The following is a 19,930-nucleotide window of genomic DNA, read 5'->3' as shown; positions in this document are numbered from 1 at the left end:
TGCTGTGTCGGGCTCACTCACTGCTGTCCATTGATCGATTTCTTCCAATTTCTATGGAGGTTTGTTGAACAATGTGAATTGTGCCAACCCGTGCTGTGTTGGGATTGGGTCGTTTTGGTCTATCGAAAAGGGGCTCGGAGTTCATGGACAGCATTGAAGTCAAAGTGGGACTAACTCGAAGCTTTGTCGCAGGCTTTGCGCTAGACAACTGGTCAAAGAAGGGTCGCACATTAAGCATAAAGTTAATTCAGAAGCTCTGAAAAGTGAAGTGAGAAGCTCCGAGAGACCCGAAAGCTTTGCTCGAGACCCCGAATCACTCCGCTGGTCCCGATACTGTACCATGGGACCAGCGCGTGCTACTCTAGACGACCATGGTTGTCTTGATGGCGAGCAGCATTTGGCCTGCAATCGTGTGAGAAACATGATTAAATTAATTGCTGTCAATCTGCAGTATATGCACGAGGTTTCGAGTCATGTCTGCCTTGGTAGAGCAGGCTGGGGATGGAACAATCGTGGTGGTTCGGGAATCTCAGTTTAATAGGGCCGGTAATGTTCGAGAATCACCCAACGACATTATCTCAAAGTCTAATGCTTTGTGTACATTCGAAAACATTCCTGTCTACCATATTGAAATTGACCGACTCACCAGAAGTCATCATGCAAGACATCCCTCAATGCACTATCGTGCAGGATTATCTCCCAAGGATACATGTATTATATGCTGCTGAACCATTTGGTAGATATTGCAACTTGCATCTTGTCTAGCGTCCTTGCCCGGGCATTAATGACCAATGACAATTCACAATACTATAACTTGCATTGCTTTCAATCGGTCCCTTCAACCTATTGGTTGATGTCTAGGTCACCACAGGCTGTGTGAGCTGGCCATGTCTTTCGTCACTCATTGTCAACATGAAATCTACGTCAAGGTCGTCCAATCATAAATCGCAACATGAAGTCCTTAACGGCCGTCCAATCATAAAATCAACACGGGAAACCCAACATCTAGTACGCAAACACATGCGCTAGGCCTGCCATCAGCATCCCGTACAACCCGGCGCAACCCACACATTCGACAAATCCTTGCTCTGCCACAAGACCAGACTGGTACACTGCAGTTGCAACGCCGGAGAACACCAGCAGCACAATCACCATGCGCTCTCCCAAGCCATGCACCACCGTGAACGCGGCAATGGGGATAGCCACGGCAAGGAAAGCCGCATATACCAAATGCAACGGTGACTTGCTCCTGGGCTCATGTACCTGCGCTGCGGAGTCCTTTGCGTCGCCAGCAAGCGCAGGATCCAGCCTTGGTGAGAGCTGTACTGGGGGCGCAGGCGTGGGTGGCATGATTTGCTTAAAAGGCTGATCCCTCCAATCAAAGTCATTGGGCGACCCGGGTCGCCCAGTCTCTTCCCATTCCTGCCGTGGCAGCGAGATCAGATCATTCTCTACCTGTAGGAACCTTGTTTCCGGCTCACAGATGGCCATGGTTCGGGCTAAGAAAGCCTTGTATTCCCCAACCTCGAGGGCGGAAGGGGTTGGCAGAGACTGCATGGTTCGGAACGACTCGATTAGTTTGCCTTTGAGATTAAGGTTAGCCTTTGGCGCCCTTGACAACCTAATTGTTGAGGCCACGTGGTGGACTCACTATACTGCGCTAGCTTCAAGCCAATGTCCATGTAGAGCGCATGCTTTCGCCAGCCCAAATCACCCTGCGCCATGCTTTCGGCGCGTCGCGACGCAGGCGCACAGCCCATGGGTCCGTATCGGGACATGGTGTCCTCTGCATCGAGACTCTCGAGCTCTTGTTCAAGTTGCACAATCTCGTCTTGGACTTGGAGGAGAAGTCGGTGGTTGAGAGCCTCGAACCGGCGGTAGACAGGGGTCAGACTCGATCTTCCCGGCATAGGAGTACAAAGCGCATGTGACACGTGCTGGTATCCTGATATTGGTGGTCGCCAGGGCGGTGGATGACCTGGCTGATGGTGCGCTGCGTAATGGACGGATTGAAGTGAGACCGGCGGGGGAGGTAGGTTTGAATGCCTGTGTCCCATTGAAACGGCGTTGCTTGGTTGTTCTCTCCCATACCGGACCACGGTCGTGTCAGGATGTGGATGGCCCATGCTGACCACAGAACTGGCGGCTGGGTAAGCATGCGGCTGCTGGCTAGGCATGGACCATTGACTGGGTGTTGGCGATGCCCATTGACCAGCATCGTGCTGGCGTTGCTGAGGTACGCCGAACCGTCGTCGTGGCAGAGGCGCATGACCTGGTACCAATTCAGGCTGGGGTGGTCGGCCCGTAGATGAGACAGCACTCTGGCGGCTGCCAGGTACGGTCCCGATGGTAGAGGCAGCGGTAGACGAAGGTTTCCGCGCTTCGACGTTCACAGGAAACGTTGGCCAGTCAATCATTTCTGAAGTCACGGATGGTGGGCGCTCGTCAAGGAACTGTAGAGCGTCTGGTTCTACTTCTGAATCAACTGTCGGTTGTTGTAGTATGCCTTCGCTCGATGGGGCAGCAACATCTGGCTGAGCAGTCGTGACGGCAACCTCTCTCTCTGGTGTGATGGGAGGTGTGCTGAGCATCGTTTGAACTGGAGAGCTTGGTAAGAGGTCGCCTACATGTGCGACCTCATCATCTGAGCAGTCCTCCACTGTTGCTTGATATGCCGAGGGCCGCTTTGGTCGGGGGGTCAATTCCCTGTGATCGTTGGGGTTCCATAGCTCATTGCGCCATGGTTGGCTCTCGTCGAGCGCATTCTTTTGAGGTGAAGTGTCCATGAAAGATCGAATCGCTGCAAACGAGGTAATCTAGTGCTATTCAGTGTTGTTGCTCACCTAGAATGAACAGCAGTGATCTGGCGGGAGACTATGAAGCCAGCGTTAGACAGTGAGTCAGTAACACTAGACATCCGTACTCTGACAGACTGATTCTGTGTGCGCCCTGGGACTTCCGCAGACGTCAGCTGGCCTGCCTTGAATCAAACACAATCATGCCCGATGTAATAAGAATGTTGCCACGCAATGCATCATACGGTTACCCGAATGGCCGTAGGCACGTCTCGGGTAGGACAACCACGTCGATTGAAACGCGATAATTGAAGCCCAACGGGAGGCGGCAGAGGGAGCACGAGGCGACGAAACAACGGCACCACCATCACAATCTTCAACGAGAGGTGCAGAGGTGCGGCACCCATCTCGTCCGCTGCGACACGGTCTCATTTCAGCAGTGAGGAGAGTGGCTGAAGCTGAGATGGTGGTGCCAACGGATGCTCCTGATAGAGGTGGACGTTTGTACTGTGCGAAAGAGTGCAGCCGTGGGAGCAGCTGCAGGCTGCTGTAAGTGGCCAGCCTCACTTTCGACAGAGCGTGCAGGCCAGTCAATACTGCTGCGGAATTTGATATAGTACGAAGCACACCTACATGTATGATATTCAAATGGGCAATCGTATTACTAGGGCGCTTCGAAAGTCATTCGGCGAGCTGTGCACATGTAGCCCAGTGTCTATCCAAGCTTGCTGTGGGAAGCCAGATACACTGTGCGGACACTGTCGTGCTCTCTTAAGACCCACCGCGACACTTCTATCGACAATTCTCAATCTCCAGCTCTAGGCTCGGTAGACGCGCATTTCCTTTCCCATCCCAGACAAACGCCTCTGGAGGATCTGCCCACAACGCCAAGCGCTCTATGCCACGATGCATGCGTGATACAGTACTGTTTGCATCACTCACTGCTTGTTGCTTGTCAAGCTGCAGGACTAGCGCACGCGCAGTGGCATCATTGCCTGCAGCCTCCCAAGTTGACCCGTTGCGACAAGACCAGCTCCAGTCTGCGCGAGATTGCAAAGCAGAGCACACAACGGACTCTGACTCTCTACCATGAAACGAATTGCCACGGCCGAACTCGGCCGTTACCTGCTTCAAGGCAGGCTTTCGACGCGAGGCTGCCTCAAAACCTCGCAACGTGCCGTATGTCGACAGTCCTCCTTACAAACCAGCCTCGCCTGCGCTAGCCGCTCCCTCCAGACCGCGTCGACATCGCAACACGCTGGGCCTCCCATTGCGCCACTTCGAAAACAATGGCGCGACGAAGCGAAGCAAGCAAAGAAGCAGGGAAAGGGCAAAGCAAAGAAAGACTCGCAAACGGTGGACGGGTGGGAGCTGACGGTGGGCATTGAGATACACGCGCAACTCAACACGTCCAAGAAGCTCTTTTCACCCGCTGTCACGTCCTTCAATGACGATCCGAATAGCCATGTCGCACTCTTCGATGTGGCCATGCCAGGGAGCCAGCCTCTCTTCCAGAACGAGGTGCTGATACCCGCCTTGCGCGCTGCTCTGGCATTGAATTGCGACATTCAGAAGACCAGTCGCTTCGATCGCAAACACTACTTCTGGTGGGATCAGCCGTCGGGGTACCAGATCACCCAATACTACGAATCGTTTGCGAAGAACGGGCAGATTACGCTTCTTGCGCGCGACGGCATTGCGCCTCAGGATGGAGACAGCGTCACTATTGGCATACAAAAGGTGCAACTGGAGCAGGACACAGCCAAGACACTGGCTCAGAGTGACGATACCCAGCTATTGGACTTCAATCGCGTCGGTGTACCCCTGATTGAAATTATCACCGAGCCGCAGATGCACTATCCTCGCACGGCTGCGGTCCTGGTTCGCAAGATCCAGATGTTGCTCAACACAGTGGACGCATGTGTCTCGGGCATGGAGACTGGCGGTCTTCGTGCAGACGTCAACGTTTCTGTTCGCAGAACAGGCGACCCGAATACCCCCTTGGGCGCCCGTACGGAGATCAAGAACTTGAGCACCATCAAAGCGGTGGAGGACGCCATCATCGCCGAACGCGACCGTCAGATTCGCGAGCTCGAGGCCGGCGGGACGATTGCGGGAGAAACAAGGGGCTGGGCTGTCGGGTCGACGGAAACACGCCGCCTGCGTGGCAAGGAAGGCGAAGTGGACTATCGCTACATGCCGGATCCTGACCTTGCGCCTGTCGTCATTGGAGAGGACCTGGTGCAGCATCTTCGACAAACATTGGCCGTGTCGCCAGACATGGAGCTGGACAAGCTGATCGCTGAGTTTGGGTTGACGGCAAAGGACGCCGTTTCCCTACTCAATTTGGACAACGGCGCACGTGTGCAGTACTTTTACAGGGTTCTCGACGGCCTCGAGACCATGCTTCAAGCCAACGCTGGCGGGGATGATATGCCTGCTCTGAAAAGCTACGCAGGTCTGGTGGGCAATTGGACGATCCACGAACTGGGGCGGTTGACGACATCCAAGGCTGGACCGTTCAGTCAAGTGGAGCTCGACTTCACCCCGGAAGGCGAGTGCGCGCAGGTCCCGGACGCTGAGCTCTCACAACTGTTGTACCAGCTATACACCAAACGCATCACCGGCAAAGTGGCAAAGGAGCTCCTCATGGGCCTCTACCTAGGCGATCTCGACACCGGCATACTGGAGACCATTGAATCGCGTGACCTCTGGTTCAAAGAGCTCAGCACGGAAGAGTACAACCTGCAGATTGACGCTGTGTTGGAGGGCGAGGAAAGGGTATTGCATGAGCTTGTCACGGCCGGCGAGGTTCCGCAGGGGAAGGTCATGTTCTTGATTGGCAAGATGATGCGGTCCGGGCCGACGGAGAGGATTGACCCAGCGACGGCCGAGCAGCTTCTGAGGACGCGTGTTTCTGAGCTCCGCGCTGGGGCGTGATAGCCGTAGGCGGCTTGCGCGAGGTGCCCAGAATTGTACGCGCTGAGCTACCATCCACAGACAATACAGAGCAGAGACCCCTTTGAAGAGTGAAGCAGTGAGCGTCGCTGGCGGTTGTTGCCGTTATTTGAGGCTGCTGGCTGTTTCTGCCTACCTCCGAACAATTGAGCAACTAATTAGACTGGCTATCGCTTTTTAGCGGTACCGCGAGTACACTTCAATGCAATGAGAGTGCTGAAGGCTGACGCTCGCCCACGACTTCACCGTCTCCTCCGACGTGTATGAGACCATGGCTGACCAGATCTTATCGATAGCATCGAGAGGTCTTGTTTACCACCACGCTTACTTACGCACAAGCAACCAACATCAACCAACACTTCAGTCCGCCTCAATCTACATCGTTCACGAGCTCAAAGTCGACCATCATCATCTTCTTGCGATTTTGGCATCGAAATCGGAACGTTTGCCGCCCAATCCAAAGTTGTTTCGCTCGCTATACAGCGGTCCTGGCTTGGCGAAACATACAACCGCCCTCGTGCTTTGTCTCGTGTTATGACTGCGCTTTCGAGATTGGTTACCTCCGCATTGCAATGAATTGGTCGCCAATGAAAGTTTTATCTCTCTGGCGCCTTGGCTTGCGGTGGCAATCACCTTTTCGCCCCCGAGTTTCGCAACCTTTTCCCTGTACGCGGCGACCCCGTCTGCTTCCATTTTCACTAGCATCCAGCATGTCGGCGTCTGCTTTTCAGTATGAGCTTATTGAGCTTGTAGAGGACCTCGAAAAATACCAGCCAGGAGGTTATCATCCTGTATGCATAGGCGATCGACTACACAACCGCTACTGTATTGTGCACAAACTCGGCCACGGCAACTTCTCAACAGTTTGGCTGGCACACGATCAGCAGATGCAACAGTACGTCGCGGTCAAAGTTGGCATCGCCGACGCGCCCTCCAGGGAGACCGACACCTTGAAGTATCTAACCGAAGTGATTAATGCCTCTAGCCAGCCTTTAACAGGGGCTGCGATGATACCTATGGTCAAAGATTATTTCACGATCACTGGTCCTAACGGCAATCACCCGTGTCTTGTCACGAGTCCAGCACGATGTAGCCTCTCGGACTCCAAGCAGGAGGGGGGTAGGGGACTGTTCCAGCTCGAGGTTTCCCGCTCACTAGCAGCCCAGCTTATCCTAGCTGTGTGCTTCGTTCATTCTCAAGGATATTGCCATGGGGGTATGTCTTCAAACCTCCACACTACATCTCCATTACCTGGCTAGGCACCCTTACAAACAGGGTTAAAATGTACAGCCTTGGGCATCAGCTAACTTGTCACATAGATCTCCATCTTGGTAACTTACTCCTTCAACTGCCTTCGTCCATGAACGACCTCACCGTAGATGAGCTGTACAATAAAGTCGCAGCTCCGATGCCACAACCAGTCGTCCGCATCGATGGTCGACCTTACTCTGTCAAGCCTGGCGTTCCATCCCATGTCAACTTGCCTGTATGGCTTGGCGAGGAAGACGGAGATATCACGCCGAATGAAGCAAAACTACTCCTAAGCGATTTCGGTACTGCTTTCCGTCCAAGTGACAACAGTACATTCAAATCGCAGACCCCTTTGGCAATCCGACCTCCAGAAGTGCTCTTGGAGCCTGGGATGCCTTTGTCTTTCGGCTCAGACATATGGAGTCTCGGCTGTGTTATATTTGAGCTGTTTGCCCACACCTCTCTGTTCGACGGGTTCATGACCCCCGCAGGACGGTATCACGGCGCAGCAAGTGCTCCTACTTGGGCCCATGCCAGATGAATGGTGGCATCGGTGGCAAAGGAACGGGGGTTCTCTTGATGCAGAACATACATTGAACGACCCAGAGAGCTTTGGGTCATGGGAAAAGAGATTCGAGGATTCGGTGCAAGACGCGAGACGGAGCTATGGCTACCCCGTTGTCAGTGACCGGGAGAAGAGTGAGCTCCTTCAGCTGTTGCGGCGTATGCTTACGTGGAAACCTACGGATCGACCAAGCGCTGAGCAGGTCTTGGAGATGGACTGGGTGAGGAACTAGGCGTTGCCTGCGTTTGAAGCTGGATGCAAGGATACAGACCAGCAGTGACCGATGATTTTTGTATTGCTCAGCCAGCACGGGCCACCATCCACGAGCCACTTGCACCATCTCCTCAAAGTTAGGATGTCGAGAGCACCTGGTAGTGGTATCAGTCCGTTCACCTTCCAAGATCCTCTCAAAAGTCTATAATTGATGGCTGCGTCCCAGCTCCATTTCGATACAGGCCCATGTCAAAGTATAATTGCTTGAACCATCGAGTCACGCGTGTCTCGGTTAGCGCTTGTCGTCTAACTCCATGTCGTCGATCATGGCCTGCAAAGCTCCAAAAGGAGACTAGGCGACGAACCCGCGTCATGTCCTCCCCAGAGTCCAGACTTCAAGTCAGGGACCATCTGCATCACGTCACTCCCGCCTCAGTCAATCTCCGATCAGATTTAAGCAGTATTATGCGTCATGATAAAAGACACCGACTTCAGGTGCCACCGCAGGAGGTTCTCCTCCGAGGAGGGTGAGAGCGCGGTCACGCAGAGATGACATCATGAAGCTCCCCAAAGGCGAAGAGCTCTGTGAAGCTCCATTTACCCAGTTTTGCAAGACAACAAAAACCGTTTCATCGAGTTCCTTTGTATTCTGAACCTGCATACACCTGTCTAATTACTTCACGTACAAACCAAATTCAAATCAACCACTCGAAACCATGTCTGCCATCGCTGCTGTTACCGCCCGCCGTGCGGCTGCTCTCCCTCGCGCTGCGATCGCCTTCCACGCTGCGCGTCCCTTTACGACAACCGTCATCCAGCAAAAGAGTGCCACCGAGACTGTCAAAGATGGCCTCAAGTCGGTCGACCGTGCCGTGAGCGACAAGATTGTCGTCGGCCTCGACGCTGCTGGTACGTTTCCCCACAGATTGTCTTGACCTTACCACATCAACTGACACAAACTTCCAGCTGCTGCCAAGGAGAAGGCCAAGGGCGAAGCCGAAAAAGTCTCTGGGAAAGCTGAGGGAACGGCCGAAGAGCTCAAGGGCGATGCGCAACAAGTCAAGAACCAGGCCAAGGGCGAGGCCAAGGAGACCAAGGGTGACCTTGCTGGCAAGGCTCAGGAGCTCAAGGGTGAAGCTAAGGGCAAGGCGGCTGAGCTGAAGGGCAAGGCCAAGGAGACAGCCCAGGACATGAAGAGCAATCCTTAAATCTTTCTTACGCTAGAATGGTTCACCTGTACAGTAGGTAGGCATGCATGCATGGCGGATTACTTCTTTGCTATTAATGGTACATTACATCATCTCTGTCAAATCTGTTGCTTAGGGGTATTGAAAATCTCGCAGTGCAATTACCACATCCACCGTCTCCAACCTCTGAATGCTCCCAATTCCCCGCCTCTACGCGTGTTGCTTCCCGTTCGAGCCATTCTCGGCGGCAGCAGCAGGCGAAGGGTTGCCATAGTTGAACTCACCCAGTGGGAACCTGACCCACGTACTCTCTGGCAGCATGATGCCACTCGCACCCGCGTACAGCGCAGCCAAGGCGCAGAAGATGGAGAAGGCACCACCAGTCTGGTTGACCTTGATGGCGGCCGAAGGGTGAGGAACAGCAATGAACTGTGCCAAGCCCAGGAAGAAGAAGGCCAACGTGAGGCATCCAAGAACAAACAAGATGGTGATATTCGTCTTGAGGGCGCCAATGGTGAAGACGAGCGTCAGCAGACACCAGGCCATGAGGAAGATGCCGACGGCGACTGTGAAAGCGCGCTCATCACCGGCATAGGCGTCGCGGATGCCCAGGCTGGGGACTATGAACATGGCGAACGAGAGCCAGAAGGCGCCGTAGCTGCAGTGCAGAGTGCTACCAAAGGTGTTGCCAACGCGGAACTCCATGATGCCGGCCACGAACTGGGTGCCACCACCGAAGAAGACAGCGAGGCCAAAGATGGCCTGGTAGGGGCCGACACTTCCAAGAGGGTTGGCACCGGGAAGGCTGTTTCACCTGGTCAGCATCTGACATGGGGAAAGGACAAGAAACAAAGCTTACCCAACTCCGCACTGATAGAAGCCGAGACAGAGCGTTGTGATGGCGAAGCTGATCAGGCCGAGGGGACCAGGATTGGCGACCTTGAAGAACTGCGGATCGCGGACCTGCGAGACGGTGCTGCGGTGAGCGGGTGCGACTGGCGGATACATCTGCGAGACCGTGCCGCGATGCTGGGCGCCATGGCCGAGTTCTGGGTCGTGACCGTTGACATAGTCGTGGTGAGCGGCGGCTTCGCCCGCCTGCGGGGGAGGGTAGTTTGACATGATGAGGTTTAGCGACCTGGTTCTTAGATCGGACTGTATCTTGGCGAGAGATGAACTGGAAGAATGGAAGGCGTGGCCAGTCCGAGGATGCCCAGGGAGCTCTCTTATACAAAGTCTATTTGAGCCAGGACCCTCGCTGGGTTTGGACATGAGAGCTCAAAGCTCACATCTCTGTGGAGACCCCGGGCGGACGAAGGGGAGTCCTTGAGCCGCGTGACGTGTGGAATTGGTTCATAGCATGGTAATGTGGTGCGGTCATGAACGATCGGCACTCGGCATGAAACTTGGTGGATGCGTCGGTCTGCTGCGTTCGGTGATGTGGACCACGTACGACCCAGAAAGACGGACTCGCTCGTGTTTCTGCTGGACGGTGGTACGCACTACGTGGGTGGTGCTGAAAGATCATCGGTCCAATGGATGGGTGATTATTGGAGCACAGAACGCCCGGATGGTCCCATCCGTAGGTTGTGGTGTTGTCACGGACTCACGGTAGTGTGACGAGTGGCTGGTTCGTAAGAACCGGGGGCTCATACGCACATGTTTGAATTCGAGAACGATTCAGATCGAGCCGGAGAACCAACGCTCCTTTCCAGAAAGATTTCCGTTTAATGCCCTTTGCCATTTGGCTCAGCAAGTGTCCGATTTTGAGTCGCAAAGTACGTAGTGGTGATGAGGCGTGTAGCAACGAGGCGCTCAGACGACGCCCATCCTCAAACCCGGCATTCCAATAGATTCATGAGGAAATGCGGCACTGGAAAGCTCAATGGAACCCCGCATGGGACTAATAGAAAAGAATTCTAGCTTCTGACTTCCCCGCGAACCAGACGCGCCTGACTGCTGGCTAGTCCAAGGTCAATCCGGCTGCCCCGGAACGGCAGATGAACTCGGGCCAGTCGCTCATGCAGCCGTACACCCGGCCGTGTACAGACCCGAAGACGCGGTGGAACAACTCACGGGAAGCGTGACAGCTCTTTTGTGAAGTATGACGATGATGTGTCCTTGATCGACGTTGAGATGCGCCGGCCTCATGCAGGTGGTGCAGACGTGCAGCATGTACGTTGAATGCCGACTTTTGGAGAGCAACATCGTTCTCTCCAACGCTTTCTAGACTAGCTGCGGGTGGATGCACAATGGCGAGGTGGAAACCCTGACTCGAGACATTATTATTATGGCCCGTTATTCCCGGAAGCCGTGGTGAATCTCCCAGGTGAGACATGGCTTGCAATGTAGCTCGATGCGCACCATGTTTCGTTCGGCCGAGCGGCTTGTATTGTGCTGAGAAGCCGCCCCTGGATCTTGGACAGTGATACAGCAGTATAGAAGGCGACCAATACTTCATGGTCAGCTACGAATTGACCATGGAGCAGGAAGTGTCATATTAAACCTGCCGCTCGAATGTGGGTGATATTAGTGTTGTCAACTGTGATCTGAGGAGTGATGTTCGGCTCACATGGTAATTCATAAAGTTGGTGACTTTCTACACGAGCTTCCCTTGCAAAACCCTTTGGCAGACAGGTGCCTCAAGATGAAGATCTTGATCGTCCGTTCAGAGGACGACTATGTTCGGGCGAGCGCACACGACTCCTATGATTTATCAATCCGAGGAACGAAATCAGACTCGCTGGGACTTGATCTTGCAGCCAGTCAACGTGGCAAAGGCCAAATTGATTGAATATGACGACCGGTCTGTCGCGCTTTAATTATTTCGACTTTGATAAAGTTAGGACACCGACTTACTATCATTCAATGGCTTTCAAATGCGACCATGGCTTGAATATTCCCCACGCTCGAGTTTTGACGCTTATAAATATTCCAAGCCTACCACAAACCTGCCCTCTTCCCAATTGGGCAGTCCGGAGGCACACGGGCTTGTATCGACAATAATTTACTTTTGCGACGTAATGCTGCATGGCTTCAAACGAATTTGGTGCGCGGGGAAGTTGACACGGGTTTATAAACATGGTCATATTATGGCTAAAGTGTGGGCTTTATTAGCATAATAGTAAAACACGACAACATACGGAGAAATAGAAATCCGGGTGATTAGGCTCATTTGTGTGTTGGCATTGCATGGAGGGCTATATATCTCGTCAAACGTATAATTCTAATATACTCGATTATACTTCTCTAAATATCACAAGCTTGAACTAGGACGCAGTAGATCCTATGCAATTCTCTGTTATCTGTCGAGTAAAGACAGAAGCCAAACTATCATGAAGGCCGCTCAATCCATCTTTCTGCTATGCGCAGCCATAGGCTCAGTCGTCTCCCGTTGCACCGGGTCTGTAAGTTCCACTACCATGAATCTGGAACATAGCATATACCTAATGCTTGGGCCTAGGACTATAGATTTGTCGGACGGGTCAACCCGGAAACGAATGAGCTCACCTGGCCGAGCACTGGTGTTGCTTTTACTTTTACAGGAACCACCGCCTCCATCAATATCAACAGCGTGAGCGGCGCATCCAGTGTTGCCCTGTTCATTGACGACAATGAGCCTATTATCATCCCCAACGTTGAAGACACCTCCATTTCAACGCCTACGCTTTCGCAAGGCACCCATACCGTTGAGCTGCGCAAACGCTCAGAGGCTTATTTCGGCACGTTCCGCGTCGTCAATGTCACAACCGATGGCACTTTGGTCCCGAGCACTGCGCCAGAGCGGAAGATTGAGATCATTGGGGATTCGATTTCCGTTGGCTATGGTCTCGACGGGGAATACCCTTGTTCCAACTCAGCTATTCTGGAAAACAACCCGGAAACGTACGGTGCTGTAGCGGCGGATGCGGTTGGTGCCGATTACAGCGTCGTCGCATGGAGTGGCAAGGGACTGGTTCGAAACTATGCATCAACACCGCCGGACACATCGCCAACAATGCCCGTCATCTACACGCGGTATGGCGCCAATGATGCGGACGGCAGCTTCACATTCCCGCCGTCGTGGATCCCGGATGCTGTTGTGATCAATCTGGGCACGAATGACTTCAGTTACCTCGGTGTCCGCGACCCTGTCGATCCAGCAGATCTCACGGCTGCCCTTGTTGAATTAATGGAAAAGGTCAACTCGCACTACCCAGCAGCAAAGTTCTTCTTGGTATCTTCACCGCTCCTCAACGATGACTACCCCTCAGGGGACGCGCAGAAAACCACCCAGTTGAGAGTGTACCAAGACGCGGCTGAACAGCTCACCGATATGACAGTCCGCGTGGTGGACTGGCCGGCGCAAGGTTCAGATGTGGGCTGCGACTATCATCCCAACGCGGCTACACAGGCCAAGGGAGCTGCGCTGCTTGAAGAAGCTCTGAGGGACGAGATGGGTTGGTAGAACAATGCACTGCTTGAGCACTTTGCCAGATAGGGTCCGCATCCAGTCCTTTCACAAATAAAGTCAGGCGTCTGCCCTGATGCGATAGCAGTTGAGGGCACATGAGCTGCTTGGCAGGGCGACATACCTGGGACCCTAGTCTATAATTCCACTCCCCTTGCCGAAGTCTGTTCCTACCAACGTCTTAAACCGAGTCTATTGGTAATTTTTTCTATTCTATATAAGTCTATTCCGCCCCCTTCTGTAGGACTTCCTCTCGACCCTCCTGCCCGTACCACAACGTCCGACAACTGCTCATTTCCCCTTGTTCGCCTTCTCAGCCTTCTGCACCTGCGCAAACGCCCTCCCCGTGTGCTTCACACTCGAAATCATCAGCATGCCGGGGATGACGATCCAGAACGCGTTGCAGAGCACGTAGTAGGCCCAGTAGTAAAAGTCCTCGGGGCGGCAGAAGTGGATCTTGTCGACCATGGCGGTAAAGGTGCAAGTGGCGTAGTACAGCACGTCACCGTAGAACTGACCGAGCGAGATGATGAGTTGCAGAGGGTAGCGCATGGGGTGGGACGTGACGATGAAGCCGGCGCAGAGGAAGGACAGGGGTCCCCAGAAGAGGGCCGTGACGGCCTCCATGGTGACGACAAAGGAGTCCTGCGTGAGGTAGCGCGAGTCGGAGAGGGCGTACTCCTTCCACAGCTGGCCGAAAATGTCCATGCGCGACGGCATCTGGTGGTAGTTGTAGGCAAAGTAACCCTCGAAGAAGAAGTGGATGAAGCCGCAGAGGACGAACCACAGGGCCGTCAGGGTCTCGGTCTTGGCCAGCGTGGGACGGACGCGGTTGATGATGAGAAAGGCGGCGCCCAGGATGACGGACGCGCCCGTAGCGAAGACGCCCACGAGTTGAGGCCCATTGAACTCATTGGCGATGTACGCTGGGAGGGGGACGCCCAGGGGGAAGTAGGGGTGAGCAGCCTCCATGGCGATTTCAGGGGCGACAGTCATCGTGATGTTTTGCTTGTCAATGCACTGTCGGTGAGAGAGTGTAGCGAGTGAGGAAGTGAGTGAGCGAATGGATTCAAGTCACGATAAACACCCCTTTTTGAGCAATGGTGGAAATTTCAGATCTGGGGGAAATTAAAACACGCCAGATTCGTCGGCGCCGGCCCGTGGCTGGTGCATCCGCGTCATCGGACTTTCGGAGTTTGCACTCGACAGCACGCATACCCTGCAGTGAGAGGACGGCGTTTGACCGACATGTATGTACGAATGGGTGGCTCAACTGTCCTTGATGCTTGCCGATTAACGCGAATACCCTATGTATCTTCGCCCAGGAGGTCTGTCCGTTTTGAACATAGGTATCCTCTTCCAAAACATAACTGTCTTCAGGCACACAGCCCCATCAAGGAAGCACTCACAGCATTGCACAACGACGGCCAAGTCACGCCCAGTACCGCGGTAGAAGTGCCACGCATAATGTCTATATCTTTCCAATTTCCACTCACGACGGATCACCTACCGGCTTATTGTCGGGCTATGTGTGTCCCTATCAGCCCTCGACGTGCTCGTCCGCTCGCTACTCTCGCACCGACGCCATGGCAGTCTGCCAGCCTGACAAGTTTTGAGGCTCTGGCAGTGAATTTAGGTACGGTAGGTCGTGATACACACCATGCAGACCTGGGATTGGGACAAGCACTGGCGTGATCGGATCTTCTCCGAACAGCAATCTGATCCGGGGCGTTGGCTACCAGAAGCGAGCGAACAACCGCCCAGGCTCGCTTCTTTGGATGTAAAGAACGTTTTTACCCCTGGCAGTCCACATGGCGTAGTATACGAGACCCCTGTCAGATTCTCTACAAGGGCAGTGCGATGCCGTTCCTGAGCAAAGTGCCTCATCCAGAGCATGCCAAATTCTGATCTGCCCTTGTTGCAGCTCGTTGCAGCCCCTGTGAAGGAAGACGTTGAAGACTGTCTGTCGCCCTTTGCACCGTCTCAACCTCGCAGTCCATAGTTCGCATGCGCGGATGGCATCTGTGACCGATCTTCTTTGGGTTACACTTCAGGCAATGTCGACAACGCCATCCAGCTCCTCGTTAAATCAGATATACCACGTCATGTGTGCATCCAAATCAGAGCACGCATTGCTGTGATGTTGCTCATATGGTGTTTTGTCCCTGCTTTGGACAAAGTCCTTGCTACGCCCGCTTTGCCTACGCAGGTTCCGAAGAAAAGCTGTCACTGCGCGCTTTCGCCCGCCGCAGCACTTTGGCATGGCGCCTGTTGTGGTATTTGACGTCTTCGGGGTGCAGTGGGTTCCACACGGTATCGCATGTGCGGCACTCTGAAAAGGCAGCTTTGGTGGATAGGTCGAGTGTCGTCTGCACCTGCGCCTTTTGTTTTCGTGTTGGTGGGGGTTTCTGCGCCGGGTGATGGCCGTTTGGCTTGTTCTCTTCATCGCTGGCGGGATCATCCCAGGTGTATGTGTCGGCTTTTCGGAGTCGTAATTTTCTCCCAGTGCTGCTCCTCTTTCGGCCGACTGATAATGGCGAGGGTTCTGGAGATGCCTCCTCCTGCTCGACCGCGCTTGGCTCTTTTTCTTGTCTCGGTAAGGAATCGGCCACTTTTGTCGGAACCGGCTTGAAGAAGCTCAAGATTGAACCTCTGACCACACTGGTGGGTGTTTTCCCAGAGCTAGTGTTAGCCCTGAGCATGGCTGTCGGCTCTTGGTGTGGTTTGGTCGAATTTGCCAAGCTCTCGGCGCAATCACTACCCTTCGCAGTGTGCGTCTCGTCTGCGTTCAACTCTTGAGACTTTGCAAGTTTTTCCTCCGAGGTGATCGGGGCGGACACTATTTTCCGCTTCTTGATGGCGGGCTCATCTTGGAATACTGGTTGCTTCCGTCGACCGTAGGTTCGGAGGGGTTTGTCGCGCCGCGAGCACCTCGCCCGCTCAGGACTTGATGAGAGTTCCTTGGTCATTGCGAGACCATGGGCAAAAATAGCGCGCCTGGCTGTGACAGGTCAGGCGCAAAGAAGCCGAAGATGTGTTCGTTGTTGTCGCGTTCTGGGTAACGCTACGGATTGGCAGGCGAGCTTTTAGACCAGCGGACATAAAGTGTTCGAGATTCGAAACGCTCAACCTGGGCGCAAGCATCGACTGAGCAGCGCGAGCAAGATTTTGAATGCTATAATATTGAATTAATGTGCACAGTCAGGGCCTCAAGCGTTGAGATACGTGGTGCTGCCCCACCATGTCGACGCGTCGAACGCGACTTTTCGTGATGCAGCGCGCAATCACGTGTCAGCGCAACTATCCCATCAATTCAATTAGCACGTTCACACAAGGTATCCCGATGTGTGAGGCACCATTGTTGAGCTGCTGCCACGGCCAGATGCCAGCCGCCAGGAATATTGTAATCATTCATGGTTGACCTCCCATTTTGGGGGCTTGCCGCCTCCTCACGCCATCGCTGTCCTCACCCTGTATCCCCGACGCCAACTTGGCACCACCTTGTCTGCTTGGCGACGACGCATCACCCTCTGCCACTGCCTCTTCTCTGCTAACATCCCCCCCATCGCCAGCATTCTTCACGTCATCTCCAGACGTCCATGTGCCAATGACCTCCCGCGCCTCCTTGGCGCCATCCTGTCGTCCCTTGGCGTCGCCCATCTTCCACACGTAGATCTGATACACGGCGACTTCGGCAATCGCAACGACAATGGCGCCGCCCAGTGTCAGGAACAGCCGCGCCGGCAGACTCCACCATCGCGCCGCAACCCACAGTGTGCCTGCCACGCCCATGATGGAGACGAGGAAGTTCAGCAATAGTAGCATCTGCCTATGTACGTCCGAGTAGGTGATCTCGTCGTCGTCGCCCGTATCTTTCGGGAGTGCCGCGTTGACCGAAGCGTACGCGTGGGGGAAGCGGTCGCTAAAGGACTCGGGTTTGGGGGCGGTCATGTTCTTGTACTGTTGTGATTCGGCTTCTCGTCGTAGTCTGGCCATCAATGCCTTGTATTCTGGTGTCTGCGGGACGTCAATACCACTCCAAAATTGATCGTGGATGGACTCACTGGCTCGGGTTTGGGCGGTGGCGGCGGCACGTAGACCTTGGCGCCAACCAGCAAGCTCTCCAGCGACGGGCCATTGCTGTTCTTCTTGAGAGCGTTGTAGATGTCGAGAATCTGGCTGTGGGATATCGGGCTGCCGACTGCTGGCTTCTCGAGCGAGGGCGCAGTGGGATGCGACGTCGCAGTGGCAGTCTCTGGATCAGGCCCAGTTGCAGTGTCCTTTTGAGGCGCTGGGGCAGCTTCAGGATTTGGGAGCCTCTCCAGCGCCTCCACGATGGAAGCGGTCATTGTGAGAAGCACCATGCTCTCGATTTGATGATGTGGCAGCATCGAGAAATGGATGATGGCATTCGTGATCAGCTTGCGAGCTCCTGCAGGATCCAGCCAATGGGAACACGTTCCATTCCTGTGGGTGGAGACCCTCGGCTGGCGGGCTAGACCGTTTTATCTACCACTTTGCTAGACTTTTTCCTTGGAGCATCATCACTCTTCATCAGTACCTACCATTGCTCGCATACCGGTCGCGACACCCAATTGATCTCGGAATTATTGAGAGGAGACATGTTTCGATAGCCCTCGAACACACTGCACCCCGACTGTCGCAAGGCTGCAGCACCCAGCTCCTCCGACAGCTCCCGACTCGACCACAGTCACCACGACCACCTTGAAAGCACACGATGGCCCTCCGACCAGGCGCCGCGGCTCTCCGCGACGCAAATCGCCTGACATTGTCAACCTGTCACCTCTGCCACCAATCGTTCCTCGCGCCCTCAATACATCTACGGACAAACAGGCGCGCGCTCCACAACTCGCCTCGTCATGACTCGGCATGGGGCGCCGCCGTCCAGGTCGCGACGAATATGGTCAGCAACGTCGTCAAAACGACGGCTGACAGGCACGGACCCGGGATGCGCGTCGATCCGCTCCGGACAGTTGCCAAGGAGATGCAGCACCTCACGGGCAACATCAGAAAACTCCTGGGCTCTGGCCACCCCAGTCTAGACCGTGTCGCGAAATACTACACACAGGCAGAGGGGAAGCACGTCCGGCCGTTGATTGTGCTCCTGATGAGCCGCGCGACACACCTGTGCCCCAAAGCGCATGAGCACACTGGCCACCGTGGGCCTGGCATCGACAGCTCGATATCGCCCATGGGCATCCTCGCCGACGTCAACCCCAGCGCCCTGCCGCTTTCATCGCCCGACGCGAGGGAAGCACCCGAAGAGGCCAACCCGGATATCCTTCCCTCGCAGCGCCGCCTGGCCGAGATCTCTGAGCTGATCCACACGGCCTCATTACTGCACGACGATGTCATTGACCACTCTGTCTCGCGTCGCGGGTCGCCGAGCGCCAATCTGGAGTTTGGCAACAAGATGGCTGTCCTGGCCGGTGATTTCCTCCTAGGGCGCGCCTCCGTGGCCCTGGCCCGGTTGAGGAACGCAGAGGTGGTGGAGTTGCTGGCCACTGTCATTGCCAACCTGGTGGAGGGCGAGTTCATGCAGCTCAAGAACACGGAGCGCGACGAGCGCTCGCCCAAGTACTCGGAGGAGACCCTGGCGTACTACCTGCAAAAGACGTACCTCAAGACAGCCAGCTTGATCAGCAAGTCGTGCCGCGCGGCGGCGTTGCTGGGAGGTGCCGATGCGCACACGGTGGATGCTGCGTACAGCTACGGCCGTAACCTGGGGCTGGCTTTCCAGCTGGTGGATGATATGCTGGACTACACGCGCAGCGGCAAGGACCTCGGCAAGCCGGCCGGCGCTGATCTCGAGCTGGGGTTGGCCACCGCGCCGCTGCTCTTTGCGTGGAAGCAGAGGCCTGAGCTGGGCGCTCTGGTGGGACGCAAGTTTGAGCGAGAGGGTGACGTTGAGAAGGTGAGTTTCACGCAATGATGCTAGGGGATGGTTTTGGCTAATGATGAGTACAGGCACGCGAACTGGTCCTCCAGAGCGACGGCGTCGAGCAAACGCGTGCGCTGGCACAGGAGTACAGCGAGAAGGCCATGGCTGCGATTGCCGGGTTCCCCGACAGCGATGCCAAGGACGGACTAATGGAGATGGCAGAGCAGACCATCAAGCGACAGAAGTGAGCGGAGCGGAAGGAGACTGTATGTGTACACTGTACGAGTATCTGTATAAGTCGCAGGGCAACCAAGGCAATAGATGGGATCACTTGAGGGCGGGTGGGCGTGTGGGTGAAAGGAATGGTCATCTAGACTATAGACAGCGTGGCATTGGCTGCGTTTATACATGTTGCCATTTGGCGTTGGAGGCCATTGCTCTTTCAGACATCTACAATCACCTTGCGATCAACGACAGGTCACATGCTGCTGCTGGGTGGTGGAGTCCCGTGCAGGAGGTCGAACCCTTGATGCAGCAGCCGGCATCGCCAAGTGCGCCGAGGATGTCCCATGGTCAGCAAGTTGATGATGCATGCATGCAACTTCGGGG

General features: G+C 54.8%; 10 protein-coding genes across 10 annotated transcripts; 5 read left to right on the top strand and 5 right to left on the bottom strand.

Annotated features, from left to right (window-relative positions):
- Positions 1 to 1,005: 1,005 nt before the first annotated feature.
- F5Z01DRAFT_677259 (uncharacterized protein) lies at positions 1,006 to 1,910 on the bottom strand (the record flags this gene model as incomplete). The annotated part of the gene is made up of 2 exons (XM_046265339.1): positions 1,006 to 1,583; positions 1,652 to 1,910. The coding sequence occupies 2 exons, from the start codon at positions 1,908 to 1,910 to the stop codon at positions 1,006 to 1,008; spliced, it is 837 nt and encodes a 278-aa protein (XP_046114931.1).
- A 1,708-nt stretch (positions 1,911 to 3,618) lies between these two features.
- Positions 3,619 to 6,030, top strand: F5Z01DRAFT_328655 (Glutamyl-tRNA amidotransferase subunit B, mitochondrial). Its single transcript, XM_046259093.1, has one exon. It carries the CDS (start codon positions 3,885 to 3,887, stop codon positions 5,733 to 5,735), a length of 1,851 nt encoding a protein of 616 aa, XP_046114930.1. The 5' UTR covers positions 3,619 to 3,884; the 3' UTR covers positions 5,736 to 6,030.
- A 433-nt stretch (positions 6,031 to 6,463) lies between these two features.
- F5Z01DRAFT_683517 (kinase-like domain-containing protein) lies at positions 6,464 to 7,801 on the top strand (the record flags this gene model as incomplete). The annotated part of the gene is made up of 3 exons (XM_046265857.1): positions 6,464 to 6,968; positions 7,073 to 7,499; positions 7,615 to 7,801. The coding sequence occupies 3 exons, from the start codon at positions 6,464 to 6,466 to the stop codon at positions 7,799 to 7,801; spliced, it is 1,119 nt and encodes a 372-aa protein (XP_046114929.1).
- A 697-nt stretch (positions 7,802 to 8,498) lies between these two features.
- F5Z01DRAFT_677257 (uncharacterized protein) lies at positions 8,499 to 8,990 on the top strand (the record flags this gene model as incomplete). The annotated part of the gene is made up of 2 exons (XM_046265338.1): positions 8,499 to 8,691; positions 8,749 to 8,990. The coding sequence occupies 2 exons, from the start codon at positions 8,499 to 8,501 to the stop codon at positions 8,988 to 8,990; spliced, it is 435 nt and encodes a 144-aa protein (XP_046114928.1).
- Positions 8,991 to 9,093: 103 nt separating this feature from the next.
- F5Z01DRAFT_664397 (GPR1/FUN34/yaaH family-domain-containing protein) lies at positions 9,094 to 9,851 on the bottom strand. The gene has a single exon (XM_046264099.1). It carries the CDS (start codon positions 9,672 to 9,674, stop codon positions 9,180 to 9,182), a length of 495 nt encoding a protein of 164 aa, XP_046114927.1. The 5' UTR covers positions 9,675 to 9,851; the 3' UTR covers positions 9,094 to 9,179.
- A 2,425-nt stretch (positions 9,852 to 12,276) lies between these two features.
- F5Z01DRAFT_328632 (SGNH hydrolase-type esterase domain-containing protein) lies at positions 12,277 to 13,563 on the top strand. The gene is made up of 2 exons (XM_046259092.1): positions 12,277 to 12,376; positions 12,433 to 13,563. The coding sequence occupies exons 1-2, from the start codon at positions 12,305 to 12,307 to the stop codon at positions 13,414 to 13,416; spliced, it is 1,056 nt and encodes a 351-aa protein (XP_046114926.1). The 5' UTR covers positions 12,277 to 12,304; the 3' UTR covers positions 13,417 to 13,563.
- Positions 13,564 to 14,541, bottom strand: F5Z01DRAFT_328628 (emopamil binding protein). The gene has a single exon (XM_046259091.1). It carries the CDS (start codon positions 14,413 to 14,415, stop codon positions 13,711 to 13,713), a length of 705 nt encoding a protein of 234 aa, XP_046114925.1. The 5' UTR covers positions 14,416 to 14,541; the 3' UTR covers positions 13,564 to 13,710.
- Positions 14,542 to 15,367: 826 nt separating this feature from the next.
- Positions 15,368 to 16,609, bottom strand: F5Z01DRAFT_328626 (uncharacterized protein). The gene has a single exon (XM_046259090.1). The coding sequence runs from the start codon at positions 16,386 to 16,388 to the stop codon at positions 15,621 to 15,623; it is 768 nt and encodes a 255-aa protein (XP_046114924.1). The 5' UTR covers positions 16,389 to 16,609; the 3' UTR covers positions 15,368 to 15,620.
- On the bottom strand, positions 16,610 to 17,899 carry F5Z01DRAFT_328625 (endoplasmic reticulum-based factor for assembly of V-ATPase-domain-containing protein). Its single transcript, XM_046259089.1, has 2 exons — positions 17,484 to 17,899; positions 16,610 to 17,436 (listed from the first exon to the last, which is right to left on the bottom strand). The coding sequence occupies exons 1-2, from the start codon at positions 17,808 to 17,810 to the stop codon at positions 16,831 to 16,833; spliced, it is 933 nt and encodes a 310-aa protein (XP_046114923.1). The 5' UTR covers positions 17,811 to 17,899; the 3' UTR covers positions 16,610 to 16,830.
- A 2-nt stretch (positions 17,900 to 17,901) lies between these two features.
- Positions 17,902 to 19,670, top strand: F5Z01DRAFT_664391 (decaprenyl-diphosphate synthase subunit 1). The gene is made up of 2 exons (XM_046264098.1): positions 17,902 to 19,354; positions 19,408 to 19,670. Exons 1-2 carry the CDS (start codon positions 18,158 to 18,160, stop codon positions 19,567 to 19,569), a joined length of 1,359 nt encoding a protein of 452 aa, XP_046114922.1. The 5' UTR covers positions 17,902 to 18,157; the 3' UTR covers positions 19,570 to 19,670.
- Positions 19,671 to 19,930: the final 260 nt, after the last annotated feature.

Source organism: Emericellopsis atlantica (assembly GCF_019669845.1).
Source record: "Emericellopsis atlantica unplaced genomic scaffold F5Z01scaffold_30, whole genome shotgun sequence".
In the NCBI taxonomy this organism is placed as follows: Eukaryota; Fungi; Ascomycota; class Sordariomycetes; order Hypocreales; family Bionectriaceae; genus Emericellopsis; species Emericellopsis atlantica.
The sequence above is the reverse complement of the archived record's forward strand: the minus strand, read 5'-3'. Positions and strand labels throughout refer to the sequence as shown.